General features: G+C 39.9%; 1 protein-coding gene across 2 annotated transcripts; it reads right to left on the bottom strand.

The window, feature by feature from the left end:
- Positions 1-10,439: 10,439 nt before the first annotated feature.
- TYW5 (tRNA-yW synthesizing protein 5) lies at positions 10,440-26,017 on the bottom strand. 2 transcript variants are annotated; one of them, XM_077830431.1, is made up of 8 exons: positions 25,883-26,017; positions 22,921-23,075; positions 17,443-17,512; positions 16,412-16,456; positions 15,485-15,622; positions 14,319-14,406; positions 13,616-13,732; positions 10,440-11,080 (listed from the first exon to the last, which is right to left on the bottom strand). In XM_077830431.1, exons 1-8 carry the CDS (start codon positions 25,958-25,960, stop codon positions 10,824-10,826), a joined length of 948 nt encoding a protein of 315 aa, XP_077686557.1. In that variant the 5' UTR covers positions 25,961-26,017; the 3' UTR covers positions 10,440-10,823. The 2 variants fall into 2 exon arrangements, with proteins under 2 accessions (XP_077686557.1, XP_077686556.1); XM_077830430.1 differs by having other exon boundaries at positions 25,652-26,007.
- Between the last annotated feature and the right edge of the window lie 48 nt (positions 26,018-26,065).

The raw sequence follows: 26,065 nt of genomic DNA on the forward strand, positions 1-26,065 counted from the left end.
CCAATTTTTTCAATTTATTTATGGAAGACTGTCTGTCCAAGGAATTCTCCGGCTGTACACGCTTTGTGGATTGGGGGAAGGAGGAGTATGGAAGTGTGTAATCACAGATCTATAGGCAGAGTCCCACCCCTGCAAACTGGGCTTCATCGCATGGAGGGGTTGTGCAGTCTCTGGAGCTGCTGCATGAGTACGCTCATTCTTACTGCTAGCATGAAGTAGTGCGGACAGTTCACTGCTGCTGTAGCTCACTACTAGGCTGACAAGATACCCAGTCTAATCCTACCTCTCTGTTCTGCTACCAGGACCCAGAGGGGGCTACTTACAAGATGAAATCTTAATTCATTTTAGCTTAGCCATGCTACTTCTCTCTTACCTTTCGTCCATAAACACCCAGAAGACTGCTTACCTCACAGTATGTACTTTTAAAGAGATGCATTCAGCTTTCAGGAAAAATACACACGGGGTGGGAATATAATGGTGCCGTCTTGTCCTGGGTGCTTAAATTTATCTTTGTGTTTCTCTTTTGTTCTTCTGCATCCATTTTTCTAGCAATCCTGAGTAATTTTTTTTTTTGAGAGGAGGGTGGTTATATTCCCTTTCATATCGTATTTTTTATGATATCTCAGTATAGCCCCAAAGGTTATTGATTTAAGCAAAATGAAAAATCTTCCCTTTTGGCCAGACATGATAGAACTGTGGCAAAAGAAGAGTCAGCCTCAACAAATGGTGATACATCGGGGGGCAATTACCTGAGAATTTGGATTGGGTGCTGATACTAAAGAACTTTGGAGAGAGTTCTGATCTTTACTTGCAAACAGCATAATGTCTCCAGTGACCTGCTTGTGTAGCAAGTTTGATGCACCAAAAGTTCAAAATAATGGCATTAGTAAATCCATTTACATGTCATCAACTGGGAACCAAAAATGTGATTGCTTTTTATCTTTTCAAAGAACCCCAGGTTTTTGTGATCTGTGATTAGCTTAGTTTGCTTACTGCTGAATTTAGCTCATTTTGTACCTTACCTATTCCAAACAAAACTCAAGTGGAGAGAGACCACAGTACAAATATAATTGCCATTCTTACTGTTGAAAAGGAAGCATCTTTATGAAAGATGCGTTTGAAAAAATGTCCTCCTCTAATACTCTCTCCCTTCCTTCATGCTCTCTTGGGGGAGGTACCGTGAGTTTATTGAACTGAAATAGAGGATTAACGAGATCAGAGCTTAGATGTGAGAGCTGTAAGCAGAGATCAAGAGGAGGTTCCTCACTGTGCCAGCTTTCCAGGATGGCGTTTTCCACACCAGCTTCATACAAGGAAGCAAAGTCCTGAGTGGAGTGGGTGAGCTGGGATTTTTTGAAAATAGTTGTGCCTTTCATTTGCCTGGTATGAGGTTTTGCTTTTTTTATTCTTCTCCAGCTGATAATAATGTTTTCCCATCATATCTGAATTGTAAAGGGACACAGTTAAAAGTAAAAAGAAAAGGAGTACTTGTGGCACCTTAGAGACTAACCAATTCTAAGGTGCCACAAGTCCTCCTTTTCTTTTTGCGAATACAGACTAACACGGCTGCTACTCTGAAACCAGTTAAAAGTAAAATATATTTGAGTCCCTCTGAGAACAAACTCTGTGCATCTCATATTAAACAAGAGATTCACTTTGGTTATTTCCTCAAATCTTGTCCTAATATTTCAGAAATTATGGAATTGAAGCTACTGCATCCTTTGTTTTCCTGTTCAAGAAACATGCCATATATACAGTATAAATACTTTACTGGATGAACTCAGAAAACCTTGATTCATAATGTTAAAAAGGGAGTTAGCCCTAAATCACATTCCCAATGTTGTTAGCTAGACTGAATACATAATTCAGAACTGAGTGTTCATCTTTTTTATTTTAATTCAAATGTGATGTAAAAGTTACTGTTTCCAAAAATTGTCACTAGTGAAAGTTATTTTTCCCCAAGCTTTGGGGTGGAGATGGAGAGTTAATTCCATCCAAATTGTGTTCCAAAATGCAACACGCTTCATTAGCAAAGATTTAGGGATTCAGATAGACTTTACAACCTAAATACACTTACTTTATGCCAGAAATGTAGGACAGTGACATTGATTTAAACAACGACAAGTGACATTTTATTTTGATTGAACTGAAGTCTGACTATTAAACCCTAATTAAAGTTTTATTTTTTTTATTGGGGGGGAGGAGAAGTGGGAGTAGAGGAAGAGTTACGTGTGGAAGTATAATTTACATGACTAATATATAACTTCAAGCAGTAATTTAGTGCCAATTGAATGGCACTTAATCACCACACTTTCTGATTAACATTTCTAATGAGAGCTTTCTAGTGGTTTTAATTTAATCATTCAACACAGTAGGGGCTCACAAATGTGAAAGTATATTAGGAAGTTGTTAAGCATTCTGTTAATAAGATCAGTTGAAATCACTTTATGGAAATGTTAACCCATTCCACAAAGGTAACATGGACCAAATTAACAAAGGAGTTCAGTGTCCAACAGCTCCCATGGGCCCTGACTCTGGAAAGGAACCGTATCCAGGAACACACTTAAGCATGTGCTTAAGTGCCTTCCTGAATTGGGACCATTGAGAACAGTGGCTGTGAGATGAGCACTTTGACCACTTCAGTTAATAGCCTAAATGAGAGCGCAGCTCTCTTGCAACTCTGCACTAAAGTTGTAGGTGCTGTGGCTGTCTTTTTCAAAGTGCTCATGCTGTTTTCTCCTTTGTGGTACTAAGTTTATATTCCATAATAATATAAATGATGTAGTAACAAGCATTTCATTACTGCAGTTCCCACCACCATCCCTCCACTAGTCATGATATTTGAATTTTAAACAGATCTAAATTACTAATACCCTTTAATCTAGAAGAAACCCTTTTAATTGACTATATTCAAGATGAAAGTCTTGTCGTGGATAGTTGACGCCATGCTTTGTGGTGGAGTACGCCTTTTCTCTCTCAAAAAAACTCAGCTCCCTGTTTGTTTCCACCCATGCACCAAGTGTTCTCTAGGAAACATGCTCTTAGTCTAGCAATGGCTTATCCATCAGCAGCACAGCAATTTGGTTCTCAGGCGCATTTCTGATGTACAAGCTGGCTCTGGACTGGTTTAATGGAAAGCTCTCCTAGCTGTTCAAATAACACTTTCCATGTAAACAGGCAGGTCTATGGTCTTGTTTTCTCAGGCTCTCTCTCATCCTTCCGAAGTCGCCTTGACTTCGGTCACTCTCTCAAAAGATATCTCACAGAACAGTAACACTCCTTTCCACTTCTACGCTACATTTCAGACAAAGAACTCAAAGCACTTTGCAAACATCAAGCCTCTTTAAGGTATTATCTCTATTAAGAAATGCCTTCACAACACAGTTGCCAACTTTCATGTGGTAAATAAGCACCCTGACTTTCACAATAAGCCAAAAATCAAGCTAATCCCATTTCAAAACAAGGCTAAAACAAACTAATCCCTAAGAACCCTACACTATGTGACTAGATCCCCCCAGCCTGCCGTCTGGGACTGTGGTGGGCCTGCTGTGAACTCTTGATTCTCTCCCCGCCCTTGCCACGCTTGCCGGGAGCTGATCAAAAATAAAAAGGTGCAAGCCCAACAAGCTAAAAACTAACCAACAAGCAACTCAAGCCAAAAACAAGCCCAATTTCTGTGTTTTTTTTCATGGGTTTGGCATGTCTGCTTCACAATTGTCTGAAAACAGTCATGTGATGAGTCAGCACCTTTGTTTATGATCTGTCAAAGGGCTGGTCTAGAGTTTTTGTACAGATTTAACTATATAGATTTAGAAACTGCAGCCTCTAATGTGGATGCAGTTATATCATATTCTACTTTCAAGGTCTCCATTTCAAATATAAGCAAACATTTCTCTCTTCAGAGTTTAAAAAAAGGGTTTTGTTTTCTTCTCACAGATTTTGAGGGGAGCTCTTCTATTTGCTGTTGTCTTGTTCCTTTTAGCACTGGAATACCAGACTTTTCCAAATTGCTGTCACCAAAGCAAGTGTTACTGCAAAGTTTACCAAAATTTGATCTAGGGACTAATGCAGCAGGCACCCCAAAACTGGGGAAAGGCAAATCAGGGTCCTTTAAATCCCCTGCTGATTTGCCTGTCGGGCAGTGGGTTTTAACCTTTTTGCATTTTCAGAGCCCTAAAAAATTTCAAATGCAGGTGCAGAACCCTTTGGAAATCTTAGGCGGAGTTTGCAGACCCCCAGGGGACTGTGGACCACAAGTCGAAAACTATTGCTCTGGGGGGATTTTCAAAGGAGAGGCTACCACATGAAGTTAAGTCCATTCCAGCAAAGCTTCCCTTCGCCAGCCATTATTGCTGGAAATATGTTGAGTTTCTGTAATGAAAGCTTTCAGCTTGGCCTCTGAAACACAAAAATCCTTTCACAGCAAAAATTGTCAGTTACGATACAAATACGCATTATTGCAGGTGATACCCTGTAATTTTTCTCTGAGCATAGTACCATATGGACCGGCAGGGTGCTTTGCATGAACAAGCTGTTCTTTTGTCTTAAGTGTTTCCAACCTGCTCTAAAATGTTAAATAGGAATGTGTTAACAACACAAACACCAGAAAAAGAAATAGTCTGCTCTCAGTCCTTGTTGCTCTGTCCCTCTCTGTGAGGGAGTAACAAGTGTCAAACCTTGCAGCCAGAGACCAGGATCTATCCCCCACACCATTATCTGTCTCAAAAATAAGTTGGATGAAGCTTACATGTATTTGCACAGCAAACAATTTTTGGAAATTGTAGGATTTCATTTATTCTTCCCATTTTGATTAGCAGAATTTGCACTTATTATTGATGTTGGCCTGTGGGTTGAGCCCTGGTATACAAGCTACATTGTAGGAAATACACTCCCACTGGGTGCTGTGCATATGTAACATATTTAGCCTATGCAGTGCATTTACTAGATGTCCAGAGACCTAAACTGGAAAAAACACATTCACACTCAGGGATTTGGGAAGTGACGTCTGTGTACAAAGAGTAAACCACAAACCTGCCAAGTAATTATTTTTGAACTGGTGAAATAAGGGACATTGGTACTGTTAACAGAGTTTAGCATAAGGGCCACTCTGGGTAAAATCCAGCTTGCCTTACTTATGCTAGTAGCCCCACACCAGGACTGCTTCTATAAGTGAAGCAAAAAGAGTTTCATGCTGAGCACTGAGAAGGGCTCCACCTATTTGTCTACTTCTGATATTAAATGTTTTCATGACTTGTTTGGGTAACACCAAGGGTCAAACTCCAGTCCTATCAGCCATTGAAAACAATTTATACCAGAAAGATAGGCAGGGGAGATGAATATATAAATGTCTGTTGGACATTCCATTACATGAGGTTTTTATTTCATTTTTTAAAGCGTCACATTGATCAGCCAGCTCAATGCTTTATGATGGGTAGTTTAGATAGCCCATGCTAATAGTCTGACATTTATATTTTGACATGCATGTTTTTCATTTGATTTTTCTTTTCCATGGCAATTGTGCTAAGAAAAATATATAATGTATAACACCTATAATCAAGAGTTGCCCTTTGTAATCCTATCAAGGGTAAATATTGTTTTAAATTCTTTCCAGATGTTGGTTTGCAATCAAATCAGTTACATTTAAAATGTCAATCACCAACTTTGTTGAGTGTAACAAAACATAAGGGGGTGGCCAAGTTTTGACTGGTGTTTTGGGGGGTTGCCTACATTCAACTATCTCAACTTCACCTTCTATTATGACAGTATCATCCATCTTTATGGCTGTGTTATATGCTATTTGAAGTATTCTTTGTGTAGTTATGTTAGAAAAATTAAAATGTTGGCAAATACCCAATCACAGAACTTTCTGGTTTATTGTGGCATAATTCCATTTTGCTTTGGGTCCCAGAAAGGCAAAATCCCACACAACACTAACGTGTCCACTTCCCAGCGTATTATTTTAGTAACTGTGATGTTAGGTTGATGTATATTCAGGAATCATCTTAGCTTGAAGTTATTCCTTGAACATGTTGCACCTAATCCACCACTGCACTACTCCAGTTTTACACCAACATGAGATGATGAAACAAACTCAATTTACTTCTACATAGTAGCTTCAGGATTTTCACAACTAGTCGTGTCATCATCAAATAGAAGAAAACAAAACAAAACAGATGACAAAAAATGCTCTCAGATGTTAGGCCTAAGAAAAGGAATGATCACTGCTTCATAAAAAGGAAGATTTAAGATACCAATTCAAAATGGGACCATGCAAGCAGTGGTAAACTGTAAGCTTTTCCACTGACCTGCCTGGAATTGTGGGTACCCTCATTGGCAATGTCTGTAGAGAGGCCGTAAACTACAGAGCCCATAGAGAGGGAATGACTCATCCCTAGAGAGCTCCACCAGAACAGGGGAGGGGGAGTGTTGCCAGAAGCAAGGGGACATCATCAGTTTCTATTTTTAAATATAAAAACGTAATGGTGCTACTTTAAGAAAGGTTTGTGGACAGCATGTTTAAATGAATCCTTTTGTGTAAGACAAATAGCTGCATTTACTACAGCCTTTAGTTCACATATTAAAATATTCTGTGCCCTGACCCAAACTTCATGCTATACTAAACAAGAGAATTATTTCAAACACTGCACTGGGCCATCTCAGCCCTTGATTGCAATGAAGTTACATATAGAATTAATTTGGCCCAATTTTGGGGGGTTACAATTTTTATTTATAATAAAAGCCACCAAAGAAAAATATTTCAAAATTGCATCCTGAATAATTGTGGCCTAGAAGCCACTACTGCGTGCCTTTACAGTAACTAGTACTATAGAAAACCTTAACACCCCCACCAGCGGGGACAGCATCAGGAGAAAGGGTGTTTCAAATCCACAGGGCCCTTCCTTCTCTTCTATTGCCCAGTCCCAAAGGGCTGTCCCCCATAAAACTATTGTCCTACCCACAAACTGTGACACTCACAGATCAGTAACATGTTGACCACTACTTCCTTCCTTATGAATTACTATTTGCATTACTGCAGCACCTAGAGGCCTCAGCCATGGCTTTCCAGCTCAGGTGACTGAAGGACAACACTAATCACTATGTCAAGTTCGATCTTCCTCCTCAGGTATAGCTGGCCAGCAGAAGTCAGAATGACCTACTGAGCTGGGCAGGGAGGAAGAAGGAACAGTGCAGCCCCCCGCACCTCTGTGGGCTGGCATTCTGGAAAGCTGCTAATGGTTGGCTGAGAGCAAGTTAAGCCTGAATTATCAGGCAGAAAACAGGTGGAGCTTGGCCCCTAGCCTGACACTGCTTTCTCTTTCTCCCCACGTCCCAAAGAGGCCTCAAGGATGCTCTGTACACCCTTTCCAGGGATTCTTTGCTCCAATCTGCGAGAGTCCTTGAGCCCTTTCCCAGTCCAGTGCCTGGATGCACAGATCCTACCTTAATTTCTCCCTCCCACCCCCACACAGATCTGTGCAGTCCTTTTAACTAGAGAAGTGGAAATTGAGAGGAATCAAGTGTTTCAGTGTTCTCAGGTTGCAATTCTGCCCTCCGTATGCATAACGTATGCACATCAAGATTGCCCGGCTGGTTACATTCATGCCTATTCATTAGGATGGCATTGTGCCCATACACATGGTGGGAAGTTATTTTCTCTAAGTTACAGCTGCCAACAAAAATGGGTTTAGATGAATAATCTGCAGAGTTGCAAGGCCCAGCTTCTGCAGGAAGCCCCTGTTCTGTGCCTTAGTGCCACATCCCTCTTTAGTCCTGCTAACAGCTTTTGACAAGTCACAATTCTCACCCCTGTTGGAAGCATCGGACCGATCTAAATGGCAGATAAATGCCAAAAGCTCAGCTAGTTCTCTTACGCTGTAAGTAGTAAAATAGAGATATTTAAATGGACAATGGCAGCATGTCATTTGTCAGATGTCACCTTATCATTCAGCTTACAAAACAAGAGCAACATTATAGCTCCATCCACCTGGAAGCAACAGGCTTGTATCTCAGGAATGGAGTCCACTTGCCAGAGGCTACTTCTATTTCATTCTACGTAAAAGAATAAATGGACACAAATCAGATGTCAAGAATTATAACATTCATAAACCAGTCGGAGAACACTTCAATCTCTCTGGTCACGCAATCACAGACATGAAGGTCGCTATCTTAAAACAAAAAAACTTCAAATCCAGACTCCAGCGAGAAACTGCTGAATTGGAATTCATTTGCAAATTGGATACTATTAATTTAGGCTTAAATAGAGACTGGGAGTGGCTAAGTCATTATGCAAGGTAGCCTATTTCCTCTTGTTTTTTCCTACCCCCTCCCCCCCCAGATGTTCTGGTTTAACTTGGATTTAAACTTGGAGAGTGGTCAGTTTGGACGAGCTATTACCAGCAGGAGAGTGAGTCTGTGTGTGTGTATGGGGGTGGGTTTTTGGAGGGGAGTGAGGGAGTGAGAGAACCTGGATTTGTGCAGGAAATGGCCTAACTTCATTATCATGCACATTGTGTAAAGAGTTGTCACTTTGGATGGGCTATCACCAGCAGGAGAGTGAATTTGTGTGGGGGGGTGGAGGGTGAGAAAACCTGGATTTGTGCTGGAAATGGCCTAACCTGACGATTACTTTAGATAAGCTATTACCAGCAGGACAGTGGGGTGGGAGGAGGTATTGTTTCATATTCTCTGTGTATATATAAAGTCTGCTGCAGTTTCCACAGTATGCATCTGATGAAGTGAGCTGTAGCTCACGAAAGCTCATGCTCAAATAAATTGGTTAGTCTCTAAGGTGCCACAAGTACTCCATTTCTTTTTGCGAATACAGACTAACACGGCTGTTACTCTGAAATCTATTCATATAGTCACACAATACATCTCAACTACTGGAGGGTTCTTGAAGTGCTCCCAATGGATTCCATATTTATGACAATATTACCAGGGCCTTCCTTCCAGCAAATCCCATAGCTGTAGAATAAAAACCTCACCCTGATTTATCAAGTACTGTACAACTGGCTGCTGTTAGCAGTGATGCAGTTTGGTGCAATAGCCACAGCTGTGGAGATAGGGCTCCTGATATAATAAAACTATGCAAGTTGGCAGGTTCTTTTCTTCGAGCTACAGCATGAATCTAAACTTTAAAAAACTCTGGCATAAACTTTGCCTGTAGTTTTTTGCTGTCCTGTGGGTGTCTGTGATGTAGTGTCTTGGGGAAGTTGGGTGGATACTCTGTGTCTGCTCCCATGCTGTTGCTCATAGGAGTTACAGAAGCATTAAGAGGAAGATCTTTCAGAACAAGGGCAGTAACCATGCCAAGAGCAATCAGCTCACTTGGACCTTCCCAGGGGTGATGGTGTCTTTACTGAGCTTTTACTGTCTGAGCTGGGATTAAGGGAGATGCATTTAGTAGTCCCTGTATGCCTCCTCTGAACCCAGCCCAGAAGATCCAAGTGAGCTAATATTGAAATACTTCACTGTAAAAGACTCAAGGTTAAGTTCTAAGCCTTATCTTGTGAGAGAGCATATTTTTAAATGAAGACAACCAGAGATGTTTGTTTGACTCTGTTCAAGCATCAGAATATCTGCATGAGTTTCTCCGGCCATTATTTCTGCCTTCTGTTTACAGAGTGTTGGTGTAGGAAACAGTGCTCCTCTTGAAGTATCCTGAAATCATGAGGCTCCAGTCCGCAAGTATTTTATACATTGATTACGAGACCAGTGGTTCCTCAACATGCAAAAGGAATTGCTGATTATAGGCATCTGATCACTTCCTTCTTTCTCTCACTCCACACCCCACATAAAGGAAATTGAACTTAACCTCCACCCTGACTTTTTAGGGGACCTGAATTGTATAGGTTTGAGAGAGACAGCACTTGTGAACATTCAATACTCAGGTCTAATACAGCTCTCAGCTGAGCTGCATCATGGCAGGGAGCCTCAGATTTCACATCCATTTTAGGTTCTAACAAATCCCACTTCTTGGTCTTGTGTTGATTCAATCTGTCTGCAAATAATTCCAGATCAGGGAAATTAAAAGAAAAAAAATTGACAGGTGCCACTTTAGCTTATACCCTACTCAAACTAAAAACAAATGAATGTACGTAAAATACATACTCACACAGCCCAGATAAGCCAGCCAGGGCATTCTCTCTCCTTTCCATTCTTTTCTCTGCTGAGGAGAACAACAGGAACACACCTGCTGTCCCTGACTGGGTCCTGCTAAGAGCACAGCTGCTTCTCATCACCCCATAATTAGACGAAAGGGAGATAGCTAGTCAAGTTAACCCTGGCTGGTTGCTTGCCTTTTCCTAAAGCTGTGCGAGTCCCACAGATCAGCAGTCTCCACCACTCTAGAGAATAACCCATTTGGGCTGGAACTTTCTTTTCAATAGCACCCTGAAGAAGATACCAGGATCTAAAACAGAATTTAAATTGCCAATGCCCTAGGTCTTATTCAGGAATATTTATTTTCTGAAATAGTTATTTGAAAGTAAACTACCCCCAGGAAACAAGATGATTGTTCTAAATAACACAAACTTGGGCGCATATGAATATATATATATAGGGGTCAATTTAAAATTAATTTTATATATATATAATTAATTTTAAATTGACCCCTTATTGTTGTACAGCTGAATCAAACAGACTATACTTCATATGGATTAGTAGAAATGGGATCTATTAAAACATCATCATCTTTGGACTATGAAATAAGTATTCATCCACAAACAATGTTTTTATTGATCTTCTCAAAGCATCTTCAGGTACAGTATCCATATCTGTACTGCTCTCTACTTTCAGAGGAGCTTGGTTGACTTGTTGACTGTTTATTCATAGTTAGTGCTATAGGCTTTTTCCTGAATGCGTAAAACCATTCTTCGGGCATAAAAATCCCTATATTCCTCAGGCAGTTCCTCCAGTGTTTTCAAAGCCCTGTCCAAAACCTGTACAGCTCTGGAAGCTGCTGTAGGATCTTTGTTTCCATAGGTGTCTGTCTTATCATAGCACTCAGAAGGAAGATGCTTCCAAAAGACATTCACTCCCACTCCAAATTCTTCAGAAATTACATTATGGAACCATAAAGCTGTAGGAAGAAAAAAAAGTCTAAAAAGATAAACTGCCATTTAAAACTTGATTTCATTTACAACAAAGATGTTTGAACCATCTCAAACTGAATGTAACTGGCATAAGAAATAAACATTGGTTTATAGGTACTTCTGACTCACTACATCATATGCTACAGCATATCAAACAGTGAGTTCCTGATCCTGAAGATATTTATAAGCATGCTTAACTTTATGCATGAGTATTCCCACTGAAAAGGTAAGCAAGTGGGTAAGTGTTTGCTGGATCAGGGTCAACCGACTTAATTCTTTGTCCCTGATTCATGTCATTTATCCCATTACCTTGAATGGGAATACTTGCATGAGTAAAGAGTGCAGGATTAAGCCCTAAATCTTTAAGGGCCCCATTCCTGCAAACACTTATGTACATGAGTAACTTCACTCATTGCAGCAGCCGTGTTAGTCTGTATCCACAAAAAGAAAAGGAGTACTTGTGGCACCTTAGAGACTAACAATGGCCGTACTGGGTCAGATCAATGGTCCTTCTGTCTTCCAACACCAGCCAATGCCCAGTGCTTCAGAGGGAATGAACAGAACAGGGCAATTATCAAGTGATCCATCCCCACCATCCACTCCCAGTTTCTGGCAGTCGGAGATTTAGGAACATCCACAGTACTGTATGGGATTGTGTTCCTGGCCATCTTGGCTAATAGCCACTGATGGACTTCTCCCACATGAATTTATCTAATTCTTTTGTGAACCCAGTTGTAAAGTTTGGCCTTTACAACATCCCGTGGAAACAAGTTCCAAGTGTCGTGGGGAAAAGTACTTCCTTTTTCGTTTTAAACGTGTTGCTTATTACTTTCATCGAGTGACTTTTGGTTCTTGTATTATTGAAGTGGTAAATAACACTTATGATTTTATAGACCACTATCATATCCCCCTTCGTCCCCTAACCACAATTATATTGTGATACTCAGTTTTCCCACCAAGAATGTGAATCAGTGAAAAGGATCTAGATATTTATGTGTGCTCAGAATCATAGCTAATAATAAAAAAATTAATACCAAGGTAATAAGTCGTTTTTGTCTTCATTATGATGTTATCCTGTCCAATTTAATATTCCAGGATTAGTCACAAACACTGTTACTATTAGCCTGCTTATTCTGAATAGGAAGATGTAAAAGACAAATTTAAAATATTTTACAGCAAATTTTATCACGGTTTGATAATCATCCTGAAGATTCTGATAGAACACAAAGGTTCCTACAGTGTTTAAAAGATCATAAAAGATAGCTCCCCTTACACTGTGAATTTTTGTTAGTTATCTCACGGCTGCTTCAACTAATATTTGATACCAGAAGTATGACTTAACGTCTGTAGATTAGAATTGAGAAAGCTGACTTGAAAACTCAAAATAAACTCTTAAACCCTACCCCACAAAATTATATGGATAAGATCACTTTAAATTCTATTCATGGAGAATTCTTCTCCTACCCTCCACTTGAAGATTATTAGCAGTCAAAACTTTTGTTCAGATAAGCCTTTGCAACTGTTTCAATTATGTCTTTCTAGAAACACATCTGAAAGCCAGGGAATTATAAAATAAGATTCACTTTTTTCATAAAGTGGTTAAAATTCATGGTTCCACAAATAATATTAATTCTCCCCTGTCCCCATATCCCTGACCTAGGTACTGCTTAGGACTGCACAACAATTACAATTAAAACACACAAACACACACAGATTGTAGGCCCAAGCCCCAACCCTGTAGACACTTACACATATGCTTAACTTTAAGCAGGTGAGGAGTTCCAGTAACTTCAATAGGACTACTTAGGTGAGCAAAGGTAAGCATGTGCATCAATGTTTCCAGGATTAGGGTTTAAAATGATCACTTGTAATTAACAGATTACTCTTTGTTCATTGCCTAGAGACTTGAATTGCCCTTTACATTGCTTCCCGCTTAAATACTTCAGCAAGTGTCAGGCTCTGCTCCTGCAAATTGCTGATGAGGTCGGTTAGAAGATGCGTAGGCCAGCAGAAATAATTCAGCTGCCTGCTCCTGATCTCTGGTGCTGTCTCACCTTGCACAGCAAGCAGTTTTATATTTGCTACTGTTGCAGAAAGTTAGAAGCATCTTAGAACAGAAAATATTCTGACCTTATTTTCAAAACTGACAATTTGTAATAAAAAAAATGTAAGGACTTAACAGTTCCATCTCTAATGCACATTATGTCATTTGCCTCTTACTTCTGCAGGGAGAAAACATTAGAGCTACAGAAGAAGAAAGTGCCCATTCCCTGTCCTAATTCTGTCATCACTTCTGAATCTAAAGAAGCCAGGTCAGGGAAGGGACAAATTGATTTTAATAGAATAAGGCTATTAAAATATATGCATATTAAGTCAAAAAAGAGTATAATTTTGGTCATATGCAAAGTGTCACACATTAGAATTGCATGGAGAGTTATAAATATATAATTCACACATGGAAATGAAGATTCACAAAATAAAACTATTAAAAATAACCTGGGCCAGAGCGATTTGTCACTTACCTGGAATGAACAACACATCGCCTGCTTCAAGAGAACATTCATAGCGCCTGGCTTTCATAAAAAGGGGATATTTCTCCAGGTCTGGGTTATCCACATTTAAGACCTCTGATTTAGTGCCTAAAGAAGTTTCAACAAAATAATGAACATTCACAAATTCTTTTAACACTGGCCAATGTAAGTTAACACAACACTCTAGGGTATAACAATTATTGGGCCAAATTCAATCCTGGTGGAACTTCATTGACTTCAACTGAGTTCCACCAGGGTTGAATGTGGCATTCTGTAGCCACATTTCAAGTATAACTACAATACTACTGATACCAGAGAGAATTTTCACTGACCATAATAGCCACCGAAGCTAAGTTTCACTGAAACAGTAGAAGAACTCTATTAGAACCTAGTTACAGCCCTCTATTCCTATGCAGTTAAGAACCAGAATGCTTTATTAATCCACAGAACAATTAGAGCATGGGCACCAGGATTGCAAGTTCCCCTGCATTACCCCAGCAATGTTCCTCAACACTAACTTGGAGTGATTACTGTTAGAAATGAGATATTAGGTTAGTCAATGTCACCTCTCTGCTGAGATTTCTAACAGAGTTGCCAATTACGGCAGAGGTTTTTATACATAATGGGACACTTGCCTACTGGAAACTGAACTGAGAACACCAAATTCAATTAAATGTGTATGACAAGAACATACCTGCTAAATACAAATATGGTGCGTCTCGAGGATTGTACAGTATAACTCTTTTTTTTCCTGTTATCTGGATTAAGAAGTTATCCATTATCTGAAAATATAAGAGTATGCTACAAACATAAATAGCAGACAGATGTTATACAAGAAGAATGGGCAAATATATATTCCATATAATCATTCTGTTATTTAAAATATGTCTGAAAACAAAGACAATATTAAAAGCTCTGTGTGTGTGTGTGTGTGTGTGTGTGTGTGTTTAAAAAAGAAAGAAAGAAATTGCTACTCCATATCAAATTACCCTGAAAATCTGAATCATATGACATATATTTTCACTCTTAATCTTACATTTTTGGCACTTCTTAATTATAAATGGAAAAAATGCCTCTCCATGTTTCTTTTTAATAACTCCTTTACTTGTCTTTTTTTTTTCTCCTTTCTTTAAACTAGGACTTACAAGATTTATTGTTAAAAATTCAAAGCAATTATCTGCCTTGACTATCTAGCAAAGCAAAACATAAGGCAGAATATATTTAGAACTGCTTTCACCATCTTTCAAACAGCCTTCTTACTTCATTTTGTTGACCTGACACTAATGAACAGCAACGGGTTTTGCACTAGCTCAACCACACAACATAATATTCCTGTATCTAAACCTGTCTGGTATCACATTGTGGTACTTACTAGACAAATATATGTGGTATCAACTACAGCAGAAGAGCATGAAAACCCATCACATAGATTAGCAAGGAAAGGGTCTTGCAGAGTAGCAAAATAAGCTAATTCTGCAAGGCACTGCATAGCTTCACCCTCCACTGAAGCCAGCAATGTTGAGAGGTGGTTTTTTGCTTGTTTTTTAATTCTTGGCTGCTATTTAAAACAATGAGTAAAAACCCAAAAACCCAGTCTTGAGATTTTTACTCATATGAGGCAAGGGTTTCAGGACTGGGAAATAAACTGAGAACCAAAATGTGCTTAGAATAGCAGCTATATTTAAAATATACAATACCTAAAGTCAGTTATTATTTACCTAGTACCCAAAAGTATGCAAGGCACCTCTCTACCCACTAGCAGGTCCCTACCCCCTATAAGACTTGTAACCTAGTGCCCCAATCCTGTAATGAGAGCCACACCACATTTCGTCAACAAAGGCAAAAAGATTGTTTGCCTACATCATAGTGTGTCCAGAGTTGCAGTCCTGCTGAGCTGATGCGGAAGACACTGGAGAAGAACTGTTCCTTTTCAAAATATTCTGGGATCTGAATATCTTCTGCTAATGAAGGAAACTGCTTTCTGATATCTGCAATATCCTGAATCAAAAGGGATATAGTTCAACGTTCCCGATAAAATCATATATTTGAAGTGAAAGCAGGTGATTAGCTCACCACTGTGTTAAATCATACAGGCTAGATCAGTGGTTCTCAAACATTTGTACTGGTGACCCCTTTCACATAGCTAGCCTCTGAGTGCGACCCCTCCCTTATAAATTAAAAACACTTTATTATATATTTGACACCATTATAAATGCTGGAGGCAAAGCGGGGTTTGGGGTAGAGGCTGACAGCTCGTGACCCCCCATGTAATAACCTTGCGACCCCCTGAGGGGTCCCAACCCCTAGTTTGAGAACCCCTGGGCTAGATCCTCAGTTGTAGCCAAGGAGCACTTGGCACTGCTGGGGTTTGGACACAAGGGAGCCTTTTGCACAGAATCTTCAGCCATCTGGGTGCTGGTCCTGTCTCCAGTATAAGTTAGGACAGCCTGAGGGGATGCTACTTCAGCCAGGGATCATCAGGACACCCCAGTTACACTACCGTTCTCCTGATCAATCTCTTTATACCAATGGCTGAGGGATGGGAGGTGAGGCATAGGAATCATAATGGCAGTTGTATGGCATCCAGAAAGCTTCTTATGGAGGCTTGGTCCTTCGGTGACCAGCTAAGCTTGGATTTAAGTGCCTAACTTTAAGCACTCATGTTTAAAATTTCTGGCCTAAATTAATTTACAAGACAAATAGGTTGTTTGTGTAAAGGAAATACGGCCCTTAAAGATTTTAAACTGCTGCTCTGAAACACATGCCCCGCAGTCCAAAGTTACTCACCTTTCGTGGGTCTTCACCCAGTGATCGCAAGTAGTATTTCTCATCCTTAACACAAACACAAACGAGACTGATCATTAGAAAGCAAGAACAAAGAATTAGAACATATAGAGCTTTAACCATCTCATTAGATTAATGAAGAGCCTCATTAAAATTTGGTACAACTAAATTCTATTTACAAATTCAGCTATTCTGCTCTCCTGCCCTTTCTTCTATTGCTCCCTGCTGGCTACCTGAAGAAATGGAAGAAAGTGAAAATATGCTAATTAAATGAAACAGGCATATTCAAGGGGGCAGGGAAAGATCTAAGGGTATAAAACACATGTTGCTCCATATGGAGACTTAGATCACAAACTGTCAGCCACTTCAACAGTGCTTTGAGTCTATCCAGTAATAGAGCATATGTAGAAATTAAACCCTTCAGAACACTGACACAGGAAATCACAACAATGTATTTCAGAACATACTGCATGTTACAAATAAATGATGGAAGGAATATTTGAAAAATCATTTGGAGCAGCCCAGCTCCTATTCCCATGTAAACATTCTATAACTAGATTTATTTGGGGGAGGGTGAATTCCTATTAACACACAAACAATTTTTGGACATAATTATGTTAAGGTATCTACTTATTAATTACTTAATCAATGAGTATGTTGTAACATTTCTGTATTTTATATTTGTGCCTCTGATAGTTGCTATAGCTTACCTAAACACTTGAGTATTTACTTCTTTTAAAATATCTCACATATATAGTTGCTATTTTAAACATAATGTGTTTTCTTAGTCCCTTATCTTGAAACCTTTACTCATATAAAGTAGTCTTTGGCCACACAAGCAAGCCTACTGTAGTCAGTTATACAGTAGACATGAGGAATGATTAACTCTTGAGCTCCAAGCCAGCAAACCATGCTTAACTCTAAGGTTAAGTGCTATGCTAAAAAAAAATAATAATAATTTTTTTTTAAAACCAAATCTCAATATATTGACCAAATAACTTATGAAAGAAGATGTGACACTTTAAGGAAATTACCTCAGATATAAAGTACTCGTTATGTTTGACTTCAGCTGCTCTCCGTACAAACACATCAAAAGGCAATGTTCTGAAATATAAATATAAAAATTCATAATGCTAATCAATGTAACAATGAATTATTTAACTACTGGACACACAATACTTAGTACCAGATCAAATTCAGGTCTCTGGCCTATAACAATGTAGCAGGACAGATGATTTAATTTGTTTTAAAAAATCATCATACAGACTAACAATTGTTTGCAACAGGATGTCAAATAACTGCCAAGATAAAAATCATATGTAAAAATCTTTCATTATTATCCAGATTGTTCCTACACTAGATCCAAATATTTTTGGCTGTAAGTCAGCTTGTAAAAAGATAATTATTTGGGATCAGATTTTTAAGAGTGTTCACTATCCAAAAATGTTGTGCTCAAACTCTTGTGCTCAATGGGAGCAGCTGGGTGCCAAGCTCTTTAGAAAATATGGCATTTAATATAAATGTCTAAACTAAGCTCCGTTGCAAATATTATCCCAGTTATAGGTGATGAGCATTTTTGAAAATCTGGGTCATAGTTTGTGCTGATTTTTTTGAATAAATGGGTCTGTGTTTTATATATGCTGCCTCAGGTGAAACCTATGTTTACGATTGTCCCAACCTTCCTGTATTTTAAATTAATTCTCCTAAAGTTGATTCATTCAGTGATTCTATGGGGAAAAGAAAGAACTTTAGCTTTTCATCTGAGAGGACAGCTTCAGATTAGTTGCTATTAAAAAGAAATCATTAGGGCCCAAATCCTCAAAGGCATTTAAAAGCCTAACTTCCACTGAAATAACAGGAGTTAGATGCTTAAGTACCTTTGAAGGTCTGGGCCTACATGCCAAGCCCAGACCCACTGAAGTCAGTGGGAGCAGAATCAAGCCCTAGATGACTGTCAATTTCACAGGGTGAGGAGATCCTCCTAAAATTCTTTAACAACTTTAGCAGATACTGCAATAAATTATGCTTTCTACAGACACATATTTGGTAAGTTTGCTCCTGGTACAGAGTCAATACGAGCATAAAACAGTAAAGGTCTCTTAGATCTGGTCTTCAGTAGACCTTTGCCTGAACAGATATTGTAGCATTTGGCCTGCTTGATACTGGAGCAAAACAATTGCATGTAGTAATGTGACAGGTTCGGTCACCTGATGTGCTGAAATTACCTCTGAGCCCATTTTCCCTGCCAGCTTGGGACTCCAGAACCCTGCCTCATTGAGCCAGACACACTAGCCTGCTGCAACACAGACTCAGGGTCTGGGCCACGCCACAAAAGCTGAAGACTTTAACTAAAAACAGCTCAGCAGGTTACCTCTTCAGCACCCAGACCCAGTTCCCAATGGGATCCAAACCCCAAATAAATCCATTTTACTCTGTACAAAGCTTATACAGGGTAAACTCATAAATTGTCCACCCTCTATAACACTGATAGAGAGATATGCACAGCTGTTTGCTCCCCAAGGTATTTATAACTTACTCTAGGTTCATTAATAAACAAAAGTGATTTTATTAAGTATAAAAAGTAGGGTTTAAGTGGTTTCAAGTAATAACAGACAGTACAAAGTAAGTCACCAAGCAAAATAAAGCAAAACCACGCAAGTCTAAGTCTAATACATTAAGAAACTGATTACAGGTAATATCTCACCCTCAGAGATGTTCCAATAAGCTTCTTTCACAGACTATACTCCTTCCTAGTCTGGGCCCAATCCTTTCCCCTGGTACAGTCCTTGTTAGTTCCAGCCAACATCTCAGGTGGTAAGCAGAGGCTCTCTCATGACTGGAAGCCCCTTTTGTCCTGCTCCATCCCCTTTTATAGCTTTGGCACAAGGCGGGAATCTTTTGTCTCTCTGGGTCCCCACCCCTCCTTCTAAATGGAAAAGTACCAGATTTAAGATGGATTTCATTATCAGGTGACATGGTCACATGTCACTGTAAGACCCCTAGTCTCCATTCCCCATGGGCTGGCCCACACATACACAGGAAGGCTTTCAAGTAACTAAGGCCATTTACAACTAATTGTTTCTGGAGCACCCTTAATGGTCTCTACTTAATATGTTTACATCAGTGATACAAGTTTATATCTTATTCTCCTAACTCCAGATGTAGAAATAATATATGACAACAAATACGATGAAAACAGTTAGTAGATTACTAACTTTCTAATGACACTATACATGGGGTATTTAGAGTAAAGCATATTCCAGTTATATCATAAGCATATTTGCATAAAGCCTATGGAGTGCAACATCACAAGTACCAAATGGATTATTTTATGGTGGTTACTAATGCTTATAGCATCTATCAGCACCAGCTAGTTTGATTTCCACCCCAGCACAATTTAATTTTTGATTTTTTTAAACAGCAAGAGGGTAGGGGTAAAAAAAAACCAAACAAATAAACGTACATACAAAAATAGTAACTAGAACCTAATACAAACATATTATTTACCATAAGATTCAAATTAGACAATGAAAAATATGATGCACACTTTTCAGGAGTCAGTCTAACTATTGTTAAATATCCTGAATTTCTCATTCATCAGGAAAGATTTTTTTTTCCCAAGCTGTGAAGATCACTCAAATCACCTAGCTGGTACTGGCTAATATCCATGCTGCATATAGCAATTTATTTCATGCTTCACAGAACATAACAACAATTAAATGCCCAATGTTAGGAAGAAAGTTTCCCCATAGGCAAAGTTATCCATTACAGGGGGTTTACATCTTCCTCTGAAATTTCTGGAAGTAGTCATTGTCAAATATAGGACTACATGGACCATTTCCCTGACAATACACAATTTCTATGTTAGGTTTCAGAGTAACAGCTGTGTTAGTCTGTATTTGCAAAAAGAAAAGGAGTACTTGTGGCACCTTAGAGACTAACCAATTTATTTGAACATAAGCTTTCGTGAGCTACAGCTCACTTCATTGGATGCATACTGTGGAAAATACAGAAGACGTTTTTATAAGCTTGATCCAGCAGCTTCTGGAGTCAATGGAGAGAATCCTATGGACACTAATGGAAGTGGATCAGACCCCAGAGCCTGAACAACTACATCTCCCACTGAAAGCAATATGAGTTGCTTGTGCTCAGCGTACGTCTGGATCAGGTCCTTAGCTGGCCATAATGATGTCTAAGTCTTTGTACTAGAGAGTTTTTATTCTTGTAGTAATTTTATTTATTTTCCCCACAGATATAAATACATAGCCTGATTCAGAGAGGTTCTGAGTTCCCCAAGTCCTCTAGAAGTGGTGAAAGTCACAAATACTTAGCAACTCTCAAGACCAGGTATTTAGAGAGCATCACCATACTGCCATATACAAAAATGCAAATTTAGCCCCTAATCTGCAAATCCTAACACACCTGAGCACATTTATGCATGTGAAATATCACCACTGAATTAAATAAAACTACTTACACACATAACATTAGTAAAGTGCATTAGGGCCTGCAGAATCAGACCCTTAGAAGGAAAATGCAAGGATACATAATTGCATATCCCTTTTATATGCCTTTTTGTGTTTCATTTTTTCCCCAGACAGTGAGATAAACACTAAACAATATATATGAGGCAAAGATGTATGACAGAATTTTATTTGCAGTCCAAAAAATAGTTTCAAAATGTTCAATGGTTCAACCAGCTGTGAATAAAGAGTGTACTGACTGTGACACCAGGGTTCACTCATTATAGACTGTAGAACATTTGATTCCAGCACGTATGTCTGTTTTCTTAAACTTTATTAAAATAATAAATGATTGAACACATCTTGTTCACACTTGGGGAAAGCAAACGACAGTTGAAATGAAGACTTTACCATTGCAGAACAACAACAAAATGGCTAAGATGCATTAGACTCTGAAGAATGTTTTGGCAAACTACAGGACATGGACAAATCTAATGAGGAACTTCTTAGGACATTAGACATTCTGCGTGACTTGTCTCCAGACTGAAGGGCTAGTGAAATGTGTGATAGTCTGTATTTTGAGGACACTAGAAACTGCACATGCCCTAAACTTTGAAGTTGATTGTTTTTTAATTGCTGACATCCCTCCAGCGTAATTCTGTTGATTCATAGAATATTAGGGTTAGAAGAGACCTCAGGAGGTCATCTAGTCCAATCCCCTGCTCAAAGCAGGACTAACACCAACTAAACCAACTAGCATTGAACTAGCACAGGGGTTCTCAAACTGGGGGTCGGAAATCATAAAGGGGTCACGAGGTTATTACATGGGGGGGGTTGCGAGCTGTCAGAGTCCACCCCAAACCCCGCTTTGACTCCAGCATTTATAATGGTGTTAAATATAAAAAAAAGTGTTTTTAATTAATAAAGGGGAGGTCTCACTCAAAGGCTTGCTATGTGAAAGGAGTCACCAGTACAAAAGTTTCAGAACCACTGAACTAGCACATCTGTAACATACCAGCATTCAAAGCATTTCAGGTACTGAGCAGCACTAGCTTCAAACAATATAATCATAAAGTATCAGAGAATCAGAATGACATGCCTAGTTTCAAAGTTCTTGTTGCAGCAGACTGCAAGTCACAAACTGAGAGTTTCTCTCAAACTCCCCTCTTTGGATTCCCCCACTAACTTCTTCATCTTCACTACTTCAAAAACAGACCACTTATCTTCACTTTTATGCCCTTCACAGTCTATCCATGTGCTACTTATCAACTCTTATACAGTATCGTGACATTGACTCCTACATTCATTCTGCAAATGACCAGTCTTCATCGCCCATTTTAAAATTTTTCCAAACAAACATCTTTGAAGTTCTTCCCATGCTGCCCCTTATGCATGGGAGGCGCTCCCTACAAGTATCTGCAGAACCACCTCATTGTCTTCGCCCAAATACTCTTAAAACTCCTCTCTGCTGTTAGGAGTGGGGTGTACTGACAGGAGTATGTGGGAAAATCTGATTTTCCACAGCCTATACTGTACCTCACCCGTGAATTCAAGCTCAAGTTTTCAAAGCTTGGTCATTCTAACATCCTTCATGAACAGTAAAGGCATGTTAAAAAATTGCTATCTGGGACTGGGCCAAAAAAAGAAAAAGAAAAAGAAAAGAAAGAGAATAATGACACACCCATGAATGCCAAAGCCATAGCTGTAGGACAAAACTGTGATGAAATATTTCTTCTAGTACTGAAATATCTTTACCTTTTTAAATTTAAAAAAAATACCTTTCAGACAATGGCACCTGAATTCAAAAGCATCTCTCTAGAAAGAGAAGCTCTATAACATATCTAGTTAATACAGTAAATAGCAATATACACAGTAATTACCATTAATAAGTTTATAAAAAGCAAGAGAGCACTAACTTGCTGAACGGTAACACCAACAGAGCCAGGCAACATAGAAGAGTATACTTTGTATACTTCAAAGCAATGTAGAATGTTTCTAAAAGTTACCAATATGTCCCTTTAAAATAGAGGAAGCCTTGGAATAAAGTACCTATATACAAAGTTCTTACTGAGGAAGTCCATCTGTGGCACTGTGGAAACATGAATCTTTACTTCTTTAGATCCTGCTGTTTGGCTGAGGTAATCCACTGTCCATTTGGTTGTGCAAGTGCCCAAGTCTATTCCTTTCAGCACTGCTGGCTTTCTCTGAGAAGTAAACAAAAGCAGGTTTATGGCATGGCATGGAATGTTGTCACTGAATTGGTAATAGAATCCAACAAAAAAATTCAGGACTAATTTGTCAAGTACAGTATAAGAACAAATCAATCGAATAGGTACACCTGTTGCACATTAGCCAGAAGGCTCCATGAGTTTGTGCACTGAGTGTGAAAACAAAATCCAGGAAATCATGGGCCTTATTCTCAGTTATTATACTCCTTTACTTGTGGCAGGAATGGAGTGTGAGAAAAGGTTCTTTAACCAACATTGGCATTCACCATATTCTGGAGCCATGGAAGGATTTGGCAAGGCCCTGATATAACTTCAGCTCTTCTTCAAAAGGCTTAGTAGAGCACAGCTGTAGGGAAGTGCACTTAGGCTATGCCCCCAGTCCACATCCTTGACCCAGATATTGGGACAAGGGGCAATATTACACCAGTTCTAACACTGGCCATGGATGCCCTCTATGCAAGGAGATGTTTCCACTCATGCTAAGTCCTCTTTATGCTGGCAGAGCACAAACAACGATCTAATGTCCATTAAAAACAATGGAAAGACTTGTTTATTTCAGTTGGTTTTGGATCAGGACCTTTCAGAGCAAGGGGTCAGTGACAATTACAAGAACACTTCACACTCATGCAACATTGTATATTTTCAAAGCACTGCCCAAACTTTAACTAATCTTTAACTAATCCTATGAGATAAAAGTTATCATCATCACCTTTTACTGCCAGGGAAACTGAACAAGGGAGAGATTAGGGGTTTGGGACACAGAGGTATGTCAGGGACAGAATAAAATTAGAAAGCAGCAATTTCTTGCTCCCAGCCCAATGCTCACTCCACTGAGCCTCTCTGCAAAGACACAAAAGACCAGACCGGTGGAGTTACAGTAAAGTCCTAAGGAACCAAACCACCAGATTAGTACAAATTGTCCCAAACTGTTTCCTCTCATTTGCTGAATCTGTTTATAAATAGTGGGTTTGGGGAAGTTTGTTTACATATACAGTCTTTACAAACTCAGTTCTGTAATACCTTTTTAGATCAAGCAGAGTGGAGCTGGCTCATGGCCCTCATGAGTTTCTGGTTTTAATGTAACATGCTTGATGGATGAACACATGAGGTTAATTATCCCCTTTTATTTTCAAGCCAAACTCCAAGGGAGTAACAGACAGGCTTGCATCAGTAGCTATAACAACAAACAAACACAAACTATACCCCAATTTTAACTAATTAGAATCCCACTTGTGTCAGTAGGAGTTGACACATAGGCATCCAGGACTGAGCTCATCACTGCATCACATTCCAGCTGGCAGAAAAGTGAGCAGTGTACTTTCAGGATGACAACCATGCAACCATTATATAAGCAAACTGGAATTGTTATGAGGATAGGTTAAAAGAAGACATTACTCCATATCATACTCCAGCTTGGTCCTGATCCTGCACTGAGCTCTATGTGCACAAAGCCCTGTGCCCCCACTGAGCATCCAAAGAAGACAACAGAGCTTTGTGCAGAATCTGTATGCATGGAGCTCATTGTGGGATCAGTGCTTTAGCCTCTTTAGCCTAGTGAGGGAGACTCCCCAGTCTTCTTGTGCCAGGCCAGGTGATGGACTGTTGTTCCAGTTCCTCCAGATCTATGCCAGCAACTTCATATAATGGGACCTATCCCTCACCAGTATTTTTCACTTATCCCACTACCAGGAAAACATTTTATATGAATAGGCACATCACTGTTAAATAATATCAACAAAAATACTTAGTATGTCCCTTTTTTCTAATTATGCTGCAGCTTCTCCTTCTTTTCCCATCTATTCTCACCACAACATCTCTGTTTAGAAATACAAGCCATTTTTTTGTCAAATGGATACCATTCAGTAAGTGAATCTGTAAAATATCACAACCCTTTTTAGAAACGGACATACCACACAAGTAACACACTTCACAGTCTCTGATGCATCTTCATTATTTTGTTTAATTATAAAAATAGGCATTACATAAAAGTGACATTCTGGTTTACATTCTTTTTAAAGAATCATTTAGAAAGGCAACTTGTACACTCTTCCTTTCAGTTGTTAAAACTTCTGTTATTTTTAGATTTTTGTCCTATTTGTTATTTTCTTTCTCTCTCTGGGGTCCAACTGTGTTAAAACAGTAAACCCAGAAACAACAGGTGTTAAGGGCTGGGCTTCAATATTCTTCAAGTTCCAAAAATCTCGGATCAAAAAATTATGTATTTTGTCAAAGAGACAGACAGCTGCTGTAAAGGGGACAGGAAGAGGCTCTAAAGTCAAGGAGGAAGGGTAAAGGGGTCCAACGTCAACCTTGGATTTCCACAGACCAGCTAAATCTCTCACGCTCATTTTGGTCTCAGTGAAGAGAACTGGGGGTCTGCTCTGGTCTCTCTCGCTCTCGGGAGGGTGTCGGGGGCAGCACAGGGTCGGTTTTACAGAGTGTTTCAAGTGGATAAACTGCTGGGGCTGCCGAGAACAGCAGCGGGGACTGCGAAGGGCCGGCAGCGGCCAGGGTCTGAGGGGAGACGCAGGGCACTGAACAGTGTGACATACCGGGACAGGAGAGGCGAGCTGCCGGGAGGGAGGAGGTGCAGCCCCCGCCCCCGGATCTGAGGGGACCCCAGCACCTGGGCAGCCCGCAATCTCCAGCGCGGAGCAGGAAGTCAGGCCGCTGCGAGGGAGCTGCCGCAGGCCGGGTGCAGCGCCCGCCCCGAGTAGGGGGCCTCCGGCACCCAAGGGCGCGGGCCAGGCAGGGTCCCGCCCCGAGCATACCCCGGGCCTCACCAGCGGGTAAATGTCCTGCCGAAAGCGCTCCCTGCTGATCCCGCTGAGCCGGGCCACGGGGCCCGTCGGCTGCGCCATGGCGGCTGCCCACCCCGGCCGGCTGCGCCTCAGTCACACGCTCCCCCGGGAAACAAGGGCTCGCCCGCCCCGCTGCTCCGGCCGCCAAGTCTCCAGGGGGAGGGA

This window comes from Eretmochelys imbricata, chromosome 11 (genome assembly GCF_965152235.1).
Source record: "Eretmochelys imbricata isolate rEreImb1 chromosome 11, rEreImb1.hap1, whole genome shotgun sequence".
NCBI lineage: Eukaryota > Metazoa > Chordata > Testudines > Cheloniidae > Eretmochelys > Eretmochelys imbricata.

Excerpts from the sequence above, each read along its gene's own strand:
- TYW5 (XM_077830430.1), bottom strand. The coding sequence starts at position 25,960 with ATGGCGCAGCCGACGGGCCCCGTGGCCCGGCTCAGCGGGATCAGCAGG. Across the intron at positions 17,513-22,920 it reads AGTAAGAACTTTGTATATAG|AACATTGCCTTTTGATGTGT; the intron begins GTACTTTATTCC and ends TTTATATTTCAG. Across the intron at positions 11,081-13,615 it reads CGATGTGTTGTTCATTCCAG|CTTTATGGTTCCATAATGTA; the intron begins GTAAGTGACAAA and ends TTCTTCCTACAG.